We start from the raw sequence: 21,414 nt of genomic DNA, 5'->3' as shown, positions 1-21,414 counted from the left end.
CAGATTTGAAAAGTGCTTGTATTACCTGTTATTTCATGACTGAACAAATATTATCTATGGCTTTTAAAAGACATGAACTGTCACTGAGCATAGAATGTGTATGTCTAGCAAGGAATCTTTAATCTTTTTGGATGAAACACAAAGGATCTTGAGAAATATTACTAACTCCAGAGTCAAAGTCTCTCTTCTGCAAAAAGCCTCTTGACTATCTATTTGGCAGTAAATTAGAACCTGACATAATTAAAAAAAAAAAAAAAAAAGACATCTAATCCCAGCTAAAAAAATTCTGAAAGGTTATACCGTCTTTTATGCAATTAAAAATGGAATGGATAACCTTGTGTCAGCAATGCTTTTGGTAACTGATTTTTAACTGCCCTGCCTTGTCCTAGATATTTCAAGACCGCAGACTACCGCTTCCCAAATCAAATATCCCAATATGAACGATATTGATTTTTAACATTGGAAACAGTATGTCATCAATATAGAATTAGAGATTCTCAGACAAATTCTGATGCTGTTCACTTGTAATCCCTAAGCGAAGGGTATTTTTTAATATATTGCCTGTAGCAGTAGCTGTATTTCAGTAGAAATTCAAACAAAAGGATAGGAACACATTTATCTTTAAATTCCCTGGACATGTACCATTCTTGTAGACACAACTGTAATATAAAATTTAACTCAACTGTAGTGCTCCCACTTAAAGCAGAAAAAAAAACATTTTAAATTTATGTTGTGAAAGTGTAAGAGATCCCAGAGAAAGCAGCAATGCCAGCTCCAAGTACATATGCATTAAGAAAAAAAAAATGAAGGTGCCACAGGGTGAAAAGCAGTCTTGAGGCAATTTCTGAAATGTCATGACTTAGGATCATTCTGTCCCAGGCATTGCAAAAATTGTAGGCAACTCTCAAAATTCTGAACAGATTACTTGTGGGAAATGACTTTTTCAGATGATAATTGTCATTGTTTCTATAGGGATAGAGTACATAAAATGCAGTCATGCTTTTATCACACAGAGGAGGAGATTTACATTCTGCTCAAACATTTTTACAGGCTTACCACAGAGAATACTATCTCTTTTTGATACAGAAAGCCTGAAAATTCACTGTCTTCCGGTAGCTTACTCTTTACACAACTGGAAAGAAGAGCATTTCCTTTCAAATAATTTCCTGCAGTGATTTCTGAAGCTTTTTCAGTAAGAAATCGTCATTTGGTGTGATAAGGCTGTAAGAGATTTTATAAATTAAATGGTTTCTATCAGGGCTGTCAAACTCATTTTCACCGGGGTCCACATCAGCTGTATATGTAGGAGTAGTTACATTTATACAGTCCCAAAATTACATTTGGCCCTTTGAAGGCAACCACGAGGCTGATGTGGCCACCAGTGAAAATGAGTTTGACACCCCTGGTTTATATGTTAGTATCAAAATACTGTTGTGTCCAGCCAGGCTGTACACCCTTGAGTATCAATAAATCATCATCTGAGTAGTCCTGAGCTGCTTTAATCCAATAACTTTTCATAGTTTTATATTTGGAAAGGTTAATAAGCACAAAATAAAATCTTAATGTGGATTTAGAATGAAATAGAGGGATTCATCAATTTAGAGGAATTCATCCTCTCTCCACACTGTTTCCACCACTATGGTTTCTTACCTTATTTGGCTGTTACTTACAGCATTTCCTGAGAATTCAGATTTGTCTCTTCTAATTTCAAATGAATAAGTTAGACTTCATTACACATATTTTACTATTAATTGAAGAGACACCAAAAAAAGCCAAATACTCTAGTGACTTATTTACATTTTCTAAGTAAATTGTGATGATATTCTGTGTATCAGTTCTCTGTACAGCTTCTGAACACAGATTATGCTACAGAACAGGAAAAAAAAAAAGAAAGAAAGGAAATGGTACAGTACAGACCATTTGTGCCATTCATTTCATTCGTGAGCAGGATACTTTGATCAAATTTCTTTGCAGTTCTATTATGCATCCAAAGAGAAAGCATATTTCAAGCGTTATTTGATAGTAATTAAGCATTTCTCAGAATTGACCTGTTTTGTAGAAATCATTAAGCAGTTAATCTCTGTATCTGTGAAAGGCGTACTCTACAGTATGTGAGGATCGGTCTAGTAAAATCGGCAAGATTAAGGCCTGGTCATGAGTAGAGCAGCACAAATGTGTTTGACCCTAGCTTTATATTGTGTGTATTCTGTGTGGCCTCATGGGAAAAGTTGGAGTCACTAGATTGCCTGTCTGTATTGGGAATTTGATGGTATGGAGCTTGCAGTGAAGATCTTTCACAACTTTAAGCACAATGAAAACTTTTGTTCACGTTTAATATAATCTGTATGAAATTCACAAGAAATCACAGAAATTATACTGTGACAGCCAAAAGAGTCATGTCTGCACACATTAAAATAATGACTGTAGCCCTCATGGAGAAAGCAAAGTAGGAAGAAACTGCAGGAGTGGCAAGCGAAGCCTGTTAGATCATTCAGCAGAGTCACTCAGAACAGAGCAAGCTGATGCTGTGGCAGGGAAAATAACCTTCTTTGCTCTCATCACAGCTCTATTAATCAAAGTTTGAAAATTGTCTGTTCTTAAGCTTTTGTGAAAAAATATATTTTTTAAAAATAAAGTGTTTGGAACAGGAATAAAAAAATGCTGTGATTATTCTGACGAAACAAATGAAGTTTTTTTTTGAGTCATACATTTTAGTGCAAAGAGTTTGGAATCCACCAAGTCTGTCCTGAAAATGTAAAATGTTGTTTCCTATCTGCAACTGAACCATCTTCCCAGAAAACATTTTGTAAAATACTTGAATAGAAAATAGGTGTGAAAACAATTCAAGTCAATTTGCTTTAAACATTCAAACACCTTTGTTATTATTTTCACCACTTAATGCCTTTCATTTGTCTTACGTAGGTATGTTAAATGTAATTTCTTATTATCTTCCTAAAAATGGAGTCTAGGTAGGATATTTTGCAACTGTTTAGTCTTTAAAAATCTGCAGTATAGTTTTGGTTCTCATTTTTGTGCTTCCTGTACACTTCCAATGCAGGACATCAACACTTTCAGTATTAGAAAATTACTGATTTGGATCAGAATTGCTCTAAAGTACAAATTATATCAAAAAATGAAAAACCCACTCATGATCTCATTTTCACTATGTGGTAACTGTACACAGAGCAATGAAAAGACTGTTATGGAACTCTTAGCTGTGGCATGCAGTTTGTAAAGAGTAGCTGAAGCTCCCAGCAACTGTGTATCTAGTTTGCCAGATGATAAAAAAACAAACAACAAAACAACAACAAAAAACATCTTCATTTGTATAAAATTAGAAAGATTGCTGTTTGCCAGCCTGTTATTATTCAGTGCTCTCTCTTGATCCAAGTAAAAGCAGCTATGTGTGACGTATAGTCTCCAAAGGCTCTACAGACACGTGCATAAATAAGAGCTAAGAACTGCACAGTAGAATTACAACAGTTGTGTTCATGTCTTGCTTTCATCAGTTTGTCATCAGACTTCTGAGCTGGCTATGTCGAGGAAAATTTCGGTTCTGTATGAGATCACATGAGCGGCATTGGTAGCAAGGTCAGCCTATGCATCTCTCTAAGATTTTGTTTTGTATTTTACCTCTCAGGTCGGTAGAAGAGGATGTGGGAATGGACATCCCCTTTTCTGAGGGTGTATTAAGCCCCAGTTCCACAGAGATGAGACCCGGTGAGAGAAGCTTTTACTCATTTTCTTAATTATAACTTACTCTCTTGGCATTTAATTATGCAGTGAGAAGTATGTTTCTGTGCTGGTAAAGAATCAGTTCAGTGTTAAAAAGAAGAAGTGTTAATTTCACTTTATTTAGTCAATTTTCTTCTTCATTTGAGAAATTCTAATTGTAGTGTGCCATTTTCTCTTGTGCATTATTGTCATCACTCATTTAGTCCTTGTGAAGTTGAACTAGTCTCTGTTATTTACCTTATGTTTTACTACTGTCTAAGTGAACTAAGCTAGCATTAGAATTCTTCAGACAAAACAACTTGAAATGTGCCACACAATGCAGTAGAAATGGGCAAAGCCATACCTAGCTTTGGTCTTGTCGAAGACTACTTTTGTTTGGGAATGACTAGGAGACTCAGAGGTATTTTTACTTCTTTTACTGTATGAATAATACACTGTATAGTTAAAACTAAAGATGTAGCTACTTGCAGGTGAGCACCATTTGAATAGCAGCAAGCGCATAAGGAAACAAATATCTACAGGTCATTTTCACTCAGATGAATTTCTCCATGATGCAGCAATGTCTTGGTTCGAATTATTTGTGTATCGCTCTTTAAATTCTTGAACACTGTGGGACAGAGCATGTCCAAACCTTGATTTTTATCTGATGATTGCAAAAAAGTGAATCTGGATTTTACATAATTTAAGAGCTCCCAGCTACATCTGCCATTCCTGTATATGCTTGTTTTATTTCTTTAAACATTAATGTTGACATTTGTGTTTTATGTTAGGTCTTAAATGGCTTGATGTTACTAAAATTGATCTGTCCCAGTGTCTGAAGGTTATTCTTAAGTATCTGGGAGACTAATTTTGTGGGGGGGAGATAAAGTTCTTTTTTTTTCTTCCTGTTTTTTCAGAACCTCCCAATTCTCTTGATCTTAATGGTTCCCATCCCAGAAGGATAAAGCTCACTGCTCCAAATATCAATCTTTCTCTGGACCAGAGTGAAGGGTCTGTGCTTTCTGATGATAATTTGGATACACCAGATGAAATTGACATCAACGTAGATGACCTTGACACCCCTGATGAAGCAGACTCTTTCGAATACACTGGACAAGGTAATGTTCTAGATTGTAAATGTAGAGTTCATCTCTGTACCTTTATTTACTGCTTACATGATCTGTCTCATGTCTGTCAGGCTATGAATATGGTCAAAACATTTGAGATTTAATGCTGGGTGTCAGGATATTTTTACTGTCTTCTATTTTTTAACTTTTCTTCCCCTGTATAAAGTGATACATTTCTACTTATGCAAAGTGTAGAAATAAATAGTACAACTGATCAAATAAAATAAGAAAAGATACATAGAGAGAATAAAATTCCAAGTCCTGTCTTTGTCCAGTACCATAGGACTTACCTGAAAAGAGTCATTTAAGAAGCAGAAAGCAGTTGCTGTCTGTTGTAGAGAGTGCTATTGCTAACTGCACCTTTGTGCGGCTCTGGCTAGCTCTAGGTTACAGTTACATCAGTAGTACTTAGGGATATAACCTTGTGCAAAATATGTTCTCTGACATAAGTTGCATCAAAGAGCTTTCAGTGTATAAATAAAGTAGACACAGCAAGGTGAGAGAGGTCTTTTGTTAGTGAGAAAAGTCTTTTTTTTATTCCCATGTATGGTTGAAAAGTTAAGACATGGAAGGTGTGTGCATTGCATGATAAAGCTAGCTCAGGTGATGGAACAACAGGTTTGCTTATTCCACCAATTTAAATATTCTTTCTCAGCAGGATTAGTTGAACAGTGTAGATACACACTGAAATGTGCAATGGATACTTAATTCTTCCTTCACATAGTAACAATGTTGTCTCATGTCATTAAAAATTATTTTGCACTGTCTCACTCACTTCACTTACCCTCATCTACTAGGTGGGTCAGCTTGTCATAGAAGGACATCAGGTTGGTCAAACAGGACCTGCCTTTCATAAGCCCTGGTTGACTGGGTCTGATTGCATGGTCTTCTTCTATGTGCTGTGTGATGTCACTTAGGATGATCTGCTCCATGACCTTCTGTGGCACTGAGGTTAGACTGACACGTCTGTAGTTCCCTGGATCCTCCTTCTGGCCTTTCTTGTAGATTGGTGTCATGTTTGCCAATTTCCAGTCAACTGGGACTTCTCCAGTTAGCCAGGAATGCTGGTAGATGATGGAAAGTGGCTTATTGATCATATCCACCAGCTTGCTCGGCACCCTTGGGTGTATCCCATCTGGCCCCAGTCATGGAGCTTGAATTTAGACATACTTAGTTGGCAAAATGTCCTCCACTTAGATGACCCAGGAACAGAGAATAGAAAAAAAATCACATTTTATCAAAATAGACCAACAGTAAAATAAGCAGGCTACGTATTTCATGAATCTAATAGCTAAGAGTGTAATCACAAGAACTAGTGCAGAATGATTTATGTGCATAGTAAATAGCCTTTTTTATCTTTGGACTTTGGAGCAGCATAACCTCTGCTGTTACTAGTACTCATGATCTCCCACAGATCAGTGTTTCTAGACTGTTATGCCAGTCCCAGGGAAGTAAATATTGAGAAGACACACCTGTTGAGACTGTTTAGAACAGTGATTTTTAGCTTGTCATACTCAGACTGCTGAAGGTTCATTCGAAGTGCAAAAGGCAACTGAGAAAAGCAAGACTGTTGTTATGATTCAGGGGCCCACCTCATTGCTGGAAAACTGATGGCTCTGTAATACGAGAAATACTGAAACCCATTTGTTTATAAGAATAATGAAAAAGAATCATCATGACTGCAATGTGCAAGACAACAGATGACAGCGAAAATACTGAAGTACTTGGCTTGACTTAGGGATTGGTTGATCATCACTTTCACAGCATTTTTTGTCACTAATTTAAACTTTCTCTTTCAGAACCTGCTCTTGTTTCCAAAATCAGCTTTTTAGGATTATGACGCTAGATGACATAAAAATTGCATTTCAGAAAACCGTATGTGCACATAGGTGAAGGTCTCCTCCCAAATCAGTTTCACCAATAAAAAAGAGATCTCAAACCCCAAATAAAGTTTCGGCGTTATTCTGACAGTTACCTAGCCCAGCCTCTTTTCACTAAAGCTCTTCTGCCAGCTACAGTTCTCTTCCTCAGCCATGTTCTTTCTACCCTGTGAGAAACCTGCTGACCGGCCAGTTTCCTAGGCTGTTCTGATAATCCCCTCTATCTATTCTGATCACACTTGAGCTGCATATTGCGTCCCATGGGGATCCTATATCCTTGAAGAAATGGACCACCTTGTGATGACCTGTCAAAGTTTACATAGCTTGACTGCATGCTGTAGTATTCATATTGTTTCCCATGGTACCTTTACAAGATTAACATCATACAAAATTGCATTAAGGTATGTAGGTTTTGAGGGAGTTGGGTTATGCATTTTGTAAGGTTGCTCCCAACGTCACGTACTATGTGATGTCTCAAAAGTGAATGTTAAATATATTATTAAACATCATGAGCATTGTACCCTGAGAAACCATGAAAACATACTTCACATACTTCCACAATATATAATCTAATGAGCAGCAACTGTTAAACTGATTTGAAATAGCATACTTGAAAAAAAACACCTTTTGCAGTCTGTTCATCCCAGCCTTAGATCTCTTCAAACTCCCTTATTTGCAATTCCTTAGGAAAAAAAGCTTATGTGGTCATTTTATATGTGCACATGTATGTATTTCTTGATCCTCCATCCCTTTTTCCACCATTAATACAGTTTTACTTGAATATGTTTTTAACTCATTGATTAGTTAGAGGATGATGAAGGAGGTGAAATATTACTTATTACTGCTTGCAAGATTCCAGCAGGCAGGAATTAGGTAAAGAAAAATGATTGGTGATAGACTCAGGTTTTATTGCACATGTGGGAATCTACCTTGGAGAGGGGGACCTTCCATGAGTATTATTCCCCAATAATACCTTCTATTAGGAACAGAGAGTACAAGAAAAGCAGCAGTAGCAATTCAGACTTCATTAGTCCTACTGAAACAAGAAATGTGTGCCCAACCTAATATATACATTTTTTTTTTTAAGTTCAAAGCATTTTTCATCCTTTGGGGAACTTGATATTCCTGAGAAATTGGGTGGAATTATTAATAGGTTTTAATGCAGAAATCAGTTTTATAAATTAATAGTCAGTACATGTATGTGTGTGTGCTCATAAGTTCTCTGTGTATAGATGTACGTGGTATATACATAGTATATGATCTTAGTTTTGATTTCATAAAGATAATCGATTTAATTCTTATGACAAACTGGTGTGTTTTAAAGATCATACATTCTCATTAAACCAATACATAGAAATATTTGAGGACTTCCGTGAAACATGTTATTTACTTCTTCTTGTCAATTAAAATAACTTATTTTAGTTTACTCCTAAGTCTTATAGATCTATTTGGTATTTTCTAATAAGATGTCTGATCATCTTTTTATGCAAATACATGTATGTCCTATATACCACTGTATCTTTATTTGCTGTTACCTTGCTTATTGATTTACGTAATCAAATTCTGCCCCTATTACTACAGAGCCAGAACAATACTTTAAAAAGAAGAGGTGATTTTATTTGTTTACTTCAAATATGTGTAATGCATAAAATGCATAGAATCTTTACTATGAAAATAAATTTATTATATGCATACAGCCACAAGGCAAAGATGTTTCAGCAAGAGATTATTTTTTATTTCTACTGGAAAACCAATATGTTGTAACAATAACTAAAGAAGGAAATAAAATAATTCCAGCTGTGGAGATGATTACTTTTTATGTCATTTTCTCTGTAACCAGCCACTAAATTTGAAAAACTGGAATGCAGTTAAATTGATTTTTAGGAGTCATCTTGTCAATGTGCAATGGAAATGTAGATTTTGTTAATTATTCCACAGCTTTTCTGAAACTGTGATCCTGTGTACCTGTGATCATTGTACCTGTGAACTGCATGTACCTGTTCTCTCAGGGATGCTCATATGAACAGGCTGATTGCCTGGCTGCTCTGTACTTCACTTCTGGGAGGGAACTGGTATTTATTCTCAAATGAAAGGCCCCAAGGAAAGCAAATACTGTGCTTAAGGGATATGAGGAGTCACCTTTGTCTCATGACTCAATCAGAAGAAGAAGGGCATTCTTTGTGTTTGTTGGTGCCGGATGTGAAGAGACTGGAGACAAATGGAGAAAAAGTTGAGAAGCTGAAGCTCTGTGCTAATTCCTCTCTAGACAAGAAGTTTCACTATATTCACTTTTAGTTCCCTATTTTTGCTTTTTGGTGTAGTTCTCCTACCTGCAACACAAAGATTTTTAAAGACCTGGAGTGCAATCCCTCTAGTGAGCAGCTGATCAGTTTTACTAACTAGATGCAAAAATGCAAAAATCCCTTCACATTATTCTGCATAGTGATAATCGCTGCTGTTCTTATGTTCATAGTGATAGAAAGTTTTTAAAAATGAAAACTTCTTATTTGCTGACTGTTACATGATCAAATTCTGGTCTTATTTATACCAGTGCAGATCCAGGATGGTGCTGTAAAAATCCAGTTAATTTAAGTCTTCCATTTCAAATATATGTAACAGAGAAAATATTTAGAGTTTTTACAGGAGATGTAATATATACAATTTTATTTTCCAGAAGAGCAGACTGCTACTAAGGATGCTTCCAACGAGGAGTCTGAATCAATTCCGGAGTATACAGCTGAAGAGGAGCGAGAGGACAACAGGTTATGGAGAACAGTGGTTATTGGAGAACAAGAACAAAGAATTGATATGAAAGTCATTGAACCTTACAAAAAGGTCATATCACATGGAGGTAGGAAAACTCAGAATGCATTTTTTAGATTGATGTAAAAAGTCATGATTTATTGAGCATTATTTATTTCTGGTTTAGTTCAGTTATCACACTGGCAAGGAGAGAGAGAGTTTATTTTTCAGCCATGGCTGAAATCAACCTGGCTTTCAGTTCAGTGTGGCAATGACTGATTTATATTTTAAATACAAAGCAATTTCAGGATCAAAAAATAAACTGATATGCATGTGCCAGTAACAATCTGGTAATTGTAGGCTAAAACTAAACACAAGGAGAAAGCTTTTGTCCTACAGAAAAAATTTTTGAAAACTTTATTCTGTGGATTTTGGTAACACCTTTTGCATGAGGAAGTATGGTGCTCTGTGATTTTTTGAATGATAGAGTGGCAAATGAAAAAATACACAGTTTGCCCTGGGGCTTCCATTCATCTGGGTAAACTCCTTATGTTATTTTTCTGCCATTGATAGTTGCCAGCAGATAGCATTTCACCAGCAACTGTTTAATGTTGTTTTTTTTCATGTAATTTGTTAATGATTACCAAAGGAAACAAAGTAGGAAAATGATCTCATGTGCTTGCTATATTGTCTGCTTTTCTCCTCTGTTTCCTAACCTCCTCAGAGAATTTGTAGTTCTGGTGTTACTAACACACTTCTGTATAAATTAATTAAAGGGATAAATATTACTATAGATATTGAAGGAAGAAAATGAAGGTTTTTTTAAGCTCCTTTTCCTTGGTGTCTCAGGTTTAGATTATCTTTGAATTCTATGTTTGTGGGACAGTTTTTGCCACCAAATAAGGTATTAAGTAAGGATGGGTTGTTCTATTCCCGGAAAAACTGAGACAGGTAACTTAGCATCTCAAAGATTTGGGAGTTTATATGAGGATACTTCAGTCACAATGTTGCTGATCCATAACATCATTTAAAGGTAAACCATTGTTTCCAATATATTTTCAGTGCTGAATCATTATCTGGTGTAAGTACATAAACAAATTATGTTTAATTATATTACCTGAAGATGCATTGTTCAAATTGGCAGTTTTACATTAAAAGCAGCTAGACACTAGTGTAGAGATGTTTACAGTGGCCAGTGTACAGAAGGTTTAGTTGGAATTAATAAAGATGTTTAAACCTCCAAGAATTTTCCCACTATAAGAACACCATCAAAGATATATGAGTGTGATGACACCTCAGACATAGTTTAGCAAACAGACACAGATGGCAGAACTTAGGAAACAAATGCAAAATATTTTGAAGCCTTGCTAATGGTGTTTATTTATGTGGTTTTTATATGATGTAAACTAGTGTAGGTACATTTGAGGTGAAAACTCTCATGTATAGTTCCTACTAGATGCTGATGTATGTTTATACTAGCTTTTATGAAAAATAAGTACCAGTCCATTTTAATGAGTGGAGAAGGAGTAGCTCTTAATTGAACACTGTTTGGCTGTAGAACAAGGACTAGGTCCAGTGACAGACATCTCTGATAGCAACTATGAAGTACATAACAATTTACAGTTATCGATGGGAACGTAGGTCATTCAGCTCAGTTCTCAGTGTGAAATAACCAGGAATCAAATTTTACATATCTGACATCTGGTTTTGTTAGATCACTCAAATCTAGAGATAAAGAACATTACATTTACTTTTGGATGGTCAATAACTTAGCCATTGTAAAAAAAACAGTGTGAGTTTCAGTCCATCACTGGCTAAACTGCAAACCTCACCTGGAATCCAGCCATATCAAAGTGAGTTAAGAACTGGATTAAGTTCTGTGTTTATGAAGTGGTAGACTAAAGATGGCGAAACAAAATTATTTTGATGCATGGGTCATGGGAAAACTTTGGACATGTTGAACAGTTTCTACAGTATGGAGGCTAGACCTATTCTGTATGTTGTTCCCTTTGGCAATACTTTAGTATCTTTGGAGTGCTTTAGAGGGCTGAGGAATTTTTCCTTTAGCCTTGAGATTAAGAACTTATTCTGGCTAAAATTAGTTAGTTACAATTCAGGTCAAACATCTCTCGATGACTTGATGATATACTCAACATTTCTCCCTGCCAAATGACAGATAACACCAAATGCAGAATCTAGATGGTAGCCACAAAATAGGAAAGGGGAGAGTAGACTTGCCAGTGTAGGTGTGATATTGCCTTCCACATGGTTTGATGAAGTAGTTTCATAGACATCTGTCTCTTTCTCTGTCTGAGAATTTGGGCAAATGGCTTTTACTGATTTCTAGTGATGAATTAAAGCACACTTCCCCCTTGGGTGAACATTCCTTGTCTACAAGCATGTGTAAGAAAAAGTGGCTTAGATTTATCTGTGGGTTTTTCTTCTATGTGCTGTTAGGTGGCATCTGCACATAATAATTTTGCTTTACATGAGCTGCAAACTGTGCTGTGGACACACCTGCCACTATGTGTTCTCACTGCCAAACTCCTGAGCCAGCTGGACCAGATTGCTTTATGTCAGCATGGTATAAATTGTCCTGAAAGTCTCTTAAGGACTTTTAAATTTATGGAAGGAAGAAAATCTCCTCCCTATTTGTATAGCTGAGGCGGGGGGGTGGTGAGAGGGAGGGAGGGAATGCTGCTTTATTCCATAATGATTTAGCTGAGAAATGAGCTATGATGGGATAGGTGAAATGAGTACTGTCTCTTTGAAAGTGTGTGAGTCTATTGAGAAGGTGGAAACGTAACAGAGAGTAGTACTAAGTTATGAGTGTGGGAGGTAGAGTTCATTTCTTTTGAGAAGACTCGTCTATTCCTTCATGTCAAACTCTAAAAAGGTGAAAGTGCTAAAAACAGCACTGGAGTTTCTTCCCCTTCCATATGTGCATCCTTGCTAGAGAATGCAATGCTACTCTTTGACCTTGACATCCTCACTGGGACACCAAAGTCAATGACCTATATGTATATATATGGATACACTGTTCACATTTACAGTATCCTAACATGGGCTAGACACACCATCCCATGTCACATGGTTTAAAGTGGTTATATACCCACATTGCCCTCTGACTTGAACTCAATACCCTAATCCTGAGCTCTTCTGCCTGTCCATGTCCTCCAACAGGATGGAGAGCAGCGCTGCACTGTGGGACTGGAGAAGACACTGGACATATGCTGGGCTACCATTGTACAGTGGCTTTGCTATCTCTGGAAGCCTAGCTGTAGATTAGCTGGCCTTTGGCCTCTGAGAGCCAGAAGAAAACCCTACTTTAGAGTGCTGGGAAGACAAGAGATGCCAGGATCATGGAAGGATGGAGTTAAGGCTAGGGACAGAAAATGTCCTACAGTGTCCAAATGATTCTTCAGAGGATGAGGTTTAGGCTAGCTGACTTTCTCAACTCATTGTTGATGTTGCCATCAATAATATGTATTGTCAGCTTATCAAATGCATTGTATTTAGTCAAATCTGCCAAATCAAATGTAGAAAGAAAAAAGTCCAGCATGATCCTTCAGCAGAGTGCTTTGCCAAGCCTTGGTTTGCAACAACATGGTTCAAGGCAGGAGACTTACTTCTGACATGCACATTTTTCTCTCAGTGACTTATCCTTCTTTTGCTCCCCTTTGTAACTGCGGAAGCAGTGGTGGGCTTCTGTCCTTAAGGAACAGCTGAGAGCCCTGAACAGAGAGTGCCTCTGTGCCTGTCCTTCTGACTAGGATAGTGTTGAGATTAATCAGCTGTGGTTCTCCTTGGTATGGAAGACTTCATGGGCAAGTGCCTTGAAGCACCCATTTTGTCAGAGATTCTGGCTTCTGTGAAGATCTCTACAAAGATTTTTAAGATATTACTTCTTTGACATAAACATCTTCTCCGTATTTCAGCTAGCTGAGACTCAGCTTAGCTGTTGAGTGAGAAAGGAGAAAACAACTTAGTTTCTCACTCTTCCCTTGTTAGCACACATGTATTATGTGTTATCTCTGTCTTTTCATAGAGAATTTTGCTTTGCTCGGCTGGCTACAGTGCAAGAGGTTCTGTGAGCATTTGAATGAGGCTCGGATACTGCTCTGTTGTATCCAAAAAGCACTATGAAAGTCTTAAAAACTCCTTATGAAAGTGTTGTTTAGGTGCTGGTATTATCCTTTGATTTTGTCAGGAATGTGTTCCTATTCCTGAGGGAGGTTCAGGGTTTCCTTCATGAACATTATCATCTGTCTGTCATCGTTAGTTTCTCTTAGATTCTTTTAAAAGTCTTTCAAGCCATACTCTAAGTATACCCAGCTTCTAACCCAGCATCATTAGTGCTGTCTACCTACAACCATTTCTACAGCACCTCTGTAAATTGCCTTCTGACTGCATGTATCTTTTAAATAAAACTTTCTACTGAAATGCAGGAGTATTTTGTGTTTATTATTAATAATACAGAAATCCACAGCAGCTGCAAAAGATTGCGGAGAAGATTAACCAGCATTAATCCATCATGGAAAAATATATATTTTCTTTTGGGTAACAAGCAACTGTCCTGGATCCCAGAATAGTAGTGCTGCAGCTTTGAGGGTTTACAGCTATTGCTAGGCATTGGTGTAGCCAAGAGAATGCCACCAGTGGATAACTGGAGTGCCCAAGGTAAAGAAGTATTTTATACAAAACCTGCAGCTAAGAATTTAGGGGATCCTCAGAAGCTTTTAAGGTATAGTGGAGTGCAGTCATAATTGTAATATCCTGAGGCCATTGAAGCTACACAAGCCAACTGAGATTGGATTGTAAGACTTCATGAAACATCATTCAAAAGATGCAGGATAACAACTGCAGGATATTTTCTTTAGTCACTTATTCCTCAGTCTAAGGTGAGCGTTCAAGTGTATTATTGCCATAGAGATGCAATGAACCAGGAGTTCAGATAAGATTGTATTACTTACAAAGTTGAAAAAAGTATTTTTGCTGGTCTCTATGAAGTTTACTAATAGTTGTGCTAAGTGCGTTTTTCACGAATTCAGTATAACTACTTCCTTATCACTTGATGACAGTTTGTACGTTACATTTTCCATCTTCTTCAGCCATAAACGTAGTAGCTCTATTCCAGGACTTTTAGTTTTCTTTTAAAATTTATCTTGTTAAGAGCCTTTAGCAAAGATAAAAATGCCTTTTTTGTTTTTTTCCACAGGATACTATGGCGATGGCCTGAATGCTATCATTGTGTTTGCGGCGTGCTTCTTGCCAGACAGCAGTCGAACTGATTACAACTATGTAATGGAAAATCTTTTCCTGTGAGTGATATGTGAGCAATATGATAGAGTCCTCTGAGTTAGTATTCATAATTATGTAGTGAGAGTTAACATGTCTTTAATTAAGAGGTAATTTGGGTCATTAGAGGGGGAGTGATCTGAATGACAAGGAAAATAGTAGTCTTAGATAAACTTCTCAGTGGAGTATTAGTTTGGTATTCTTTTCCTACTCACCCTCCCAAATTAAGGTGTATTTGATAGGACCAAATCTGGCTGTAGTATCTCCTGAAATGTCAAGGAATGCAGTATCTTCAGCCTCTTGGGCCTACAATCATTGAACTGTTCCACTAGTGATTTCCAGGCCTTGCTGAGAACAATCAGCAGGAACTCAGGCCACCAGACTGGCTTTCACTGTTCATTGTTTATTATATATTATCATGAGGTATCACTGTATATCATATTTTTAATATATACCGTGGTTGTGTTTAGTAGTCACAGGACCGTTTTGTGACATGTGTTTTAAAAATACAGGATAAATGACAGTTGCTTACACAAACAGCTCTACACAAACAGCTCTACATATTTTTCCTGACTCCAGATACTTCTGATGCAGTTGTAAGTGGCGGGGGCCAGTTGGGCAGGACACAGATTTGGGCACATGAACCCAAATTTATCACAGGAAAATTACTCCTAATAGCAACTTCATTTGGCAGCCAGTAATTGTGAAGGCAGCACTTTCCAAGTGCCTCCAGCTACTTCCACTCGAAGCTGTTAAAAAATATCAGTCATTCCAGCATTTTCTATGCTAAAACCAAGTATGTCATTTCTAAAGCCAGCAGAGGCCTGGCCTTCACCATTTGCAGCTTATGAAGGCACCAAGAGCACAGACCAAATCTTCTTAAAAACTCCTGTTCTAGAAGATGCACATATTGACAGCCAGTGCCTTCAACAGTGTGTCTATATTTGAAAAATGAGATTGAGTGCTTTAGTTCCAGGTCAGACCAACTGCTAGCATTTTTCTGGTAGAGACTCTAAGACCCTGATGTCATCTACAATAACTGATTTACACAATGCTGGGTAATCTAGAGGGGAGTAATTATTGCAGTGTTTTTAACTCAATAAGTAGGGAACAAAGCTGAAAGTAATCGTGACTCACATTAAAGAATTGTTCTTTGACCTCACACAAGACCCTTTTCATAGACAGAGCTGGTGGTAAATGGGATTCACAGAAAAAGGCTTTTAAAGCCTCAAGAGACTTTTACACATCACTTGAGGATATTGCCAGATTCTATTGTATAACTCACTGTCTTTTTGTGGGGTAGTAATGTTAGAAAGAGTTCAGGTTGGCTGTGAACCTTCAGCTTATTTTAAGGCTTATAGACCTTTTGTTCTCTGTAAGACAACAAGAAAAGAGGTCAGATCACCCCTTTCAGTTGCAGGTCTATTAATCGTATTGAAACAGAGGGACTGCGACAGTTTTCAATGTATCCCATAACGGATATATTTAAATATTTGTGAATTCCTCACCATTGAGTTATACAGGAGTCTGTAGAGACCTGCAAATCACTAAATCTCTTCTCATTTTTTTATACAGGATGTTTCTGATAGACAATCATGCACTTGCAGCAAATAAGCCACCTCTATTTTCTGATTAACCTCTGTCTTCAGTTGTTCCTGAGTTGTGCAGCTACTTTCACTTCTAGTTTCCCTTCATATTTCCAGTTACCTTATTCTTATTCATTACGCTGACAAATCCTGTAAAACTGTCTTCAAAGAGTTGGGTTTGAGCCAAAACCCTTGAGACAGCATCTTGTACATCACTTCTTTTAGATGATGCAGATCCATACAGAAAAGTCTGCATTTCTGTGTTTCATTTGTGGCTGCCTGATACAGTCTAGAGATCAGAAGATTTTAAAAGAATCACAACTTGAAAAGCTACACTTTTAAATTGAAAACCAGCATTTTTTGCTTTCATAGTGAGTGAGTTGTTCTAGTCAATGAGAAAAATTCCGTCCATCATGTCAAATAATTAAAAAATTACCATTATTACCGATTAATAATAAATTACCAGTTATGTAAGTTTTGCAAGAGAGCTCAGCATCCCTAAAATGGCAAATGGTCTCATTCAACCCACAGTGAATAAGAGCTGTTGAGTGAAAGGACATGAGGTAACTGAGATCTGCCAAAAAAACTAGCAGCAATTACTTTTTGTTGTAATACTCCTCTTGCTCCTGATGAGACGTATGCATGACTATTTTTATTATAATGAATTATTAATAATATTCACAATTTCCTTTGAACTTAAGCAAACACAAACATTTGTGATTCTGGCTCTGTGTAACCAAAAGGCTGGTAGTGTTTTGAGAAGTATGTACTTTACTGTATATTTCGGCGTCTAAATGCCTTTGAAGCACTAAATATTGTGCCCTACAAGAAGGGTTAATTTCATAACATGTTGTAGGGGTTTAACCCCAGCCAGCAGCTAAGCAACACACAACCACTTTCTCACTCCCCGCACAGTGGAGAGAATCAGAAGAGTAAAAGTGAGAAAACTTGTGGGCAGTTTAATAAATAAAGCAATAGCCATACACAAAAGTGAAGCAGAACACAGGTTTCATTCACCACTCCCCATGGGCAGGCAGGTGTTCAGCCACCCCCAGAATAGCAGGGCTGCACCACAGGTAAAGGTTACTTGGGAAGACAAACACCATCACTCTGAATGCCCCCCTGTTCCCTCTTCTTCCCCCTGATTTTAATTGCTGGGCATGATGCCGTAGGGTATGGAGTAGCCCTGTGGTCAGCTGGGGTCGGCTGTCCCAGCTGTGTACCCTCCAAACTTCTTGTGCACCCCAGGCCATTCACTGGTGGGGTGGTGTGAGGAGCAGAAAAGGCCTTGACTCTGTGTCAGCACTGCTCAGCAATAACTAAAACTTCCCTGTATCATCAACACTGTTTTCGGCACAAATCAAAACATAGTCCCATACAAGCTGCTGTGGAAAAAATTAATTCTATGCTAGTCAAAACCAGCACACCTGTCAATTAGTGAGTTCAATTAAGTTAAGCTTCCTGTGTCAGAATGTCCACACAGTCCCTCACTTTGGTATTTCACTGATAAGACATGAGACTTCACAAATGTCAGGTAAAAGCAGGGAATGCACAACTGCAAGGTGTGAAAGAGAGCAGTGGAAAGCAGGTAGCGAGTGGTGATTTAGATGTGATGTGTCGCATACATGGAACTCGTCAGTTAATGTCTGCCTACTTTATGTCCAGGTAGAATATAATTCTATTTAGTGAGAATGAGATTTCCTACTCTTCTTTTAAGGAAACTGCATCTCAAGGAATTTAAGGATCAGATTAGATTGAGAGTCATTCCCATACACCTGTGAAAGGGGCCATTATGCTCAGGGATAGAACTGCCTTTTGTAGTGAGCAACTCAGGCATTCAGGTTTTTAAGGTGTGACTGACTTTCAACTGTAGATTTTACATAGGCATGCCTTGGGGCTGGATAGTAGGGAGCACGATTTGAACATTCCTGCCATTAACAACTCTAAAGTGAGGCAGGGACTACTGAAACTGAGCAGCACATCTGCATATATAGTCCCAGACAAGAATTTAAAGCTGTCGTTCCATTTGACTGGGTAGTGTGCTCTTCTAGGTAGAGTGAGTTTGGCCCCAAGACCACTGTTCTATCTGAATTATCGTTGCCGAGCTGAAGAATTTAATAAGTGTTTGGAATGTTCTGCTAACAAAATGAAGTCATGCCATGAAGTGCTCTGTCCTGCCAAAACGCAGGTTGATGGGCAAGTGTTATTAGCCTCGAGAATCGAAGGTACTACTTGGTAGTCACAGACTCGGTAGCAGTAGTGTGAGGATCACAAGTATCATCTTCTCACCCTTATTATTTTTGCATTGAACAAATATGATGATTAGTGGTGAAGTTTCTCAGCAGTTGGTCTCAGAAGTTCCTGGAACTTCACATGGTCCTGTGGTGCTCTCCCCTGCAAAATCTCTTGATTTAATGCCCTTTTAAGAAAAAGCAAAGTCACCTGCAAGATTTGAAAACTCACTATGAAACTGTATCTTTGTAAGGAAACGACATATTTCTGAAGATGCAGATAAGATTGTGGTTTTCTAGTTATACATCTACAGGTAGCATGGAGAACAGTGCTAAGTGTTTGCTTTATTTTGAAGGAAAACACTGTCTTGTCATAAATTGCTTAGTCTGCTTTGATTTATTCCTAGTAGACTGATTCAGTTTGCACTTCAGTGGATAATGTAAAGTATGTGCTCACTTCTGTACTTTTTTCAGCTATGTAATCAGTACTTTAGAGCTGATGGTAGCTGAAGACTATATGATTGTCTACTTGAATGGAGCAACACCAAGAAGGAGGATGCCTGGACTGGGCTGGATGAAAAAATGTTACCAGATGATTGATCGACGGTGAGTAGTATTTTCCTTTCTGATCCACAGCTATTATTTTAAACACTGTTTATTTCTGGTGCTCCCCTGTATGACAGTGTTCACTGTATATGTTCTTTCTGTATTTGTTTTGTGGGGCTTTTTTTGTTGGTTCATTTTGTTTTTAAGAAACTGTTTGGTTTTTACTTAGATTACGGAAGAATTTGAAATCATTTATAATTGTTCATCCATCATGGTTTATCAGAACAATTCTGGCTGTGACACGACCTTTTATAAGGTATGTAGTGAATACCTGTGATTTTCTATGTCCCTAAGTATACAGGAGCACCCTAAATCATCAAACTAGGCTGTTAATCCTTCACTGAAGAGTATTAATTTTACAGTTCTTGTTTGGATTTTGACAGTTGAGTGGAAAAAAACCCTTGATTTATGTGAGTATCTAGTTGCAGACATCACAAACATATCATAAACCTGTATGTGTATGTAGGACTGGGAGTTCAGTCCCTTAAAATTGTCTTTGTTCCAAGCCCAGCTAAAAGGCTTGTAGAAAAGGCATCCACCTGTAATGATAATCAGTTCATTTTAAGAAAAATCCTGGCTACAGGACAAGATTAAGCTACAATGCTGGGTTTAAAAAAAAAATAAATTAGTTGCTGCTCATCCAAGCTGAGCTGCCAGCACCCTGAGCTGTTTGAAAGCGTAGGAGTTCTGGTTCTAAAAAAAGGTTCTACACCACCAAAAATCATGCTTTGATTCATAAAGAAGCAAAGAAATGTTACAGACCATGAAGACCTCACAAGTTGTTGAAGAAGGTGGGCAAGTGTGCAGTTGAAATCCTGAGATCAGGGAGAGCAGACTGACAGGTGTGAGAAACAGTTCCTTCAGGCAATAGAGAAGACACGTCATCTACAGAAGCCACACAGTGAATAAGAGTCTTGACAGACCTCAGAGAGGTCTGCCCCCAGGCTGCAGATGAGGACACTGGAGCTGTCTGTCACTGGGTGCTCTGTCCTGGCAGGGTGACATTGGGACGGGAAAGCACATTAGTTCTCCCATTGCTGCCAAAGTGCAACAGACAGAGTGTCATAATGGAGCTGCTTCTTTCAGATGTAGTCTCTTTAATACCAAGTAGAAAGTGACAATTTAAAATGTCACAGTAGCGGGAAAACAATACTTGGAATTACCAACAGTAATGTGGGGATTCACTGAGTTGTGGGAAAGGTAGTCAGTAAAATTTTAAAAAGTCAAATATGCCACGAGTGTTTCAGTTCATCAGTCATTTATCCAGAATGACCATACTGAGCAGCAGTGACTAGAGGTTTTGTGTTGCCAAACAGGAGAAAAGCTTGGCTCTAAATAGTGCGGCAAAGCAAATTTGCGGTACAAAACTAGGCACAATAGTGTGCAGTTAAAACTCACCATTTCAGCCATGTAGCTCGAGTCTCAGTGCAAGACTAAAGTGAAGCACAAATGAGAGCTGAAAAGAGATGGGCAGGACACATGGCCAGTGTGACTTTGTGAAACATGACATAAGATATCTGAACCCACACCAAAGACAGAAGAGAACTATGAACAAGCTGAGTAAAAACTCTGGGAGGCATGAAAAGAAAAAAGTGACTTCAGTAAAAAGCAATGTAAGGAAATAGAAACTTGATTAGATTGTAGGCTGATGGCTGTAGCTTAGTTTGCCAGCCCCGAGCTGTTCACTAAACCACTGACATGTACAGTGGGAGTTTCAGAGTAAGAAATTAATTGGTCCCAAGGCAAGCAGAGATTTCAATGGGATAGCTAAACACGAGCAACATCATTTTAATGCTATTTCAGCTGAGATGTGGGACAAAACAGTAGGAATCAGGAGGGGAAAGACAACAAAATGGCAAGGGACAGTCAAGTCACTGAGGGTATGCTGCAGTCAATTCTACCTCAAAAACTGGCAAGGTCATTTAGTGGAGTCAGGGACACATCTTGACTGACAAACACTAAACAGCTGTCTGAATACACAGGATGTAATAACTAATGGTTGCAAAGATAGATCCCAGATACTCTTTATGGACCAGATATTCACACTAGAAGTCATCATACCTGCATTAGGTAAGAAATTACATTTCTAATAGAACAAGTGTCTGTGAAAGATATTTGGTATTTGATAGAAATACATAAATAATAGGAAGTTTGCCACTATTTGCAGCACACCTCTCCTAAAGTCTGAAAGAAACAAGGTCTTATTTTGGTCATGTATTTCAGTTGCCTG

General features: G+C 37.8%; 1 protein-coding gene across 2 annotated transcripts in view; it reads left to right on the top strand.

Annotated features, from left to right (window-relative positions):
- PRUNE2 (prune homolog 2 with BCH domain) overlaps window positions 1-21,414 on the top strand; it is a gene marked incomplete at its 3' end in the record, with an annotated part of 141,167 nt that overhangs the window by 109,585 nt on the left and 10,168 nt on the right. For both annotated transcript variants that reach the window (XM_082075834.1, XM_082075835.1), the window contains exons 10-15: window positions 3,641-3,720; window positions 4,632-4,832; window positions 9,396-9,572; window positions 14,682-14,784; window positions 19,053-19,184; window positions 19,354-19,440. In XM_082075834.1, the coding sequence (XP_081931960.1) occupies window positions 3,641-3,720; window positions 4,632-4,832; window positions 9,396-9,572; window positions 14,682-14,784; window positions 19,053-19,184; window positions 19,354-19,440 (780 nt within the window). The remainder of the gene's footprint in view (window positions 1-3,640; window positions 3,721-4,631; window positions 4,833-9,395; window positions 9,573-14,681; window positions 14,785-19,052; window positions 19,185-19,353; window positions 19,441-21,414) is intronic.

This window comes from Streptopelia decaocto, assembly GCF_964273445.1.
Source record: "Streptopelia decaocto genome assembly, chromosome: Z".
NCBI lineage: Eukaryota > Metazoa > Chordata > Aves > Columbiformes > Columbidae > Streptopelia > Streptopelia decaocto.
This window is presented reverse-complemented; position numbering and strand designations above follow the sequence as displayed.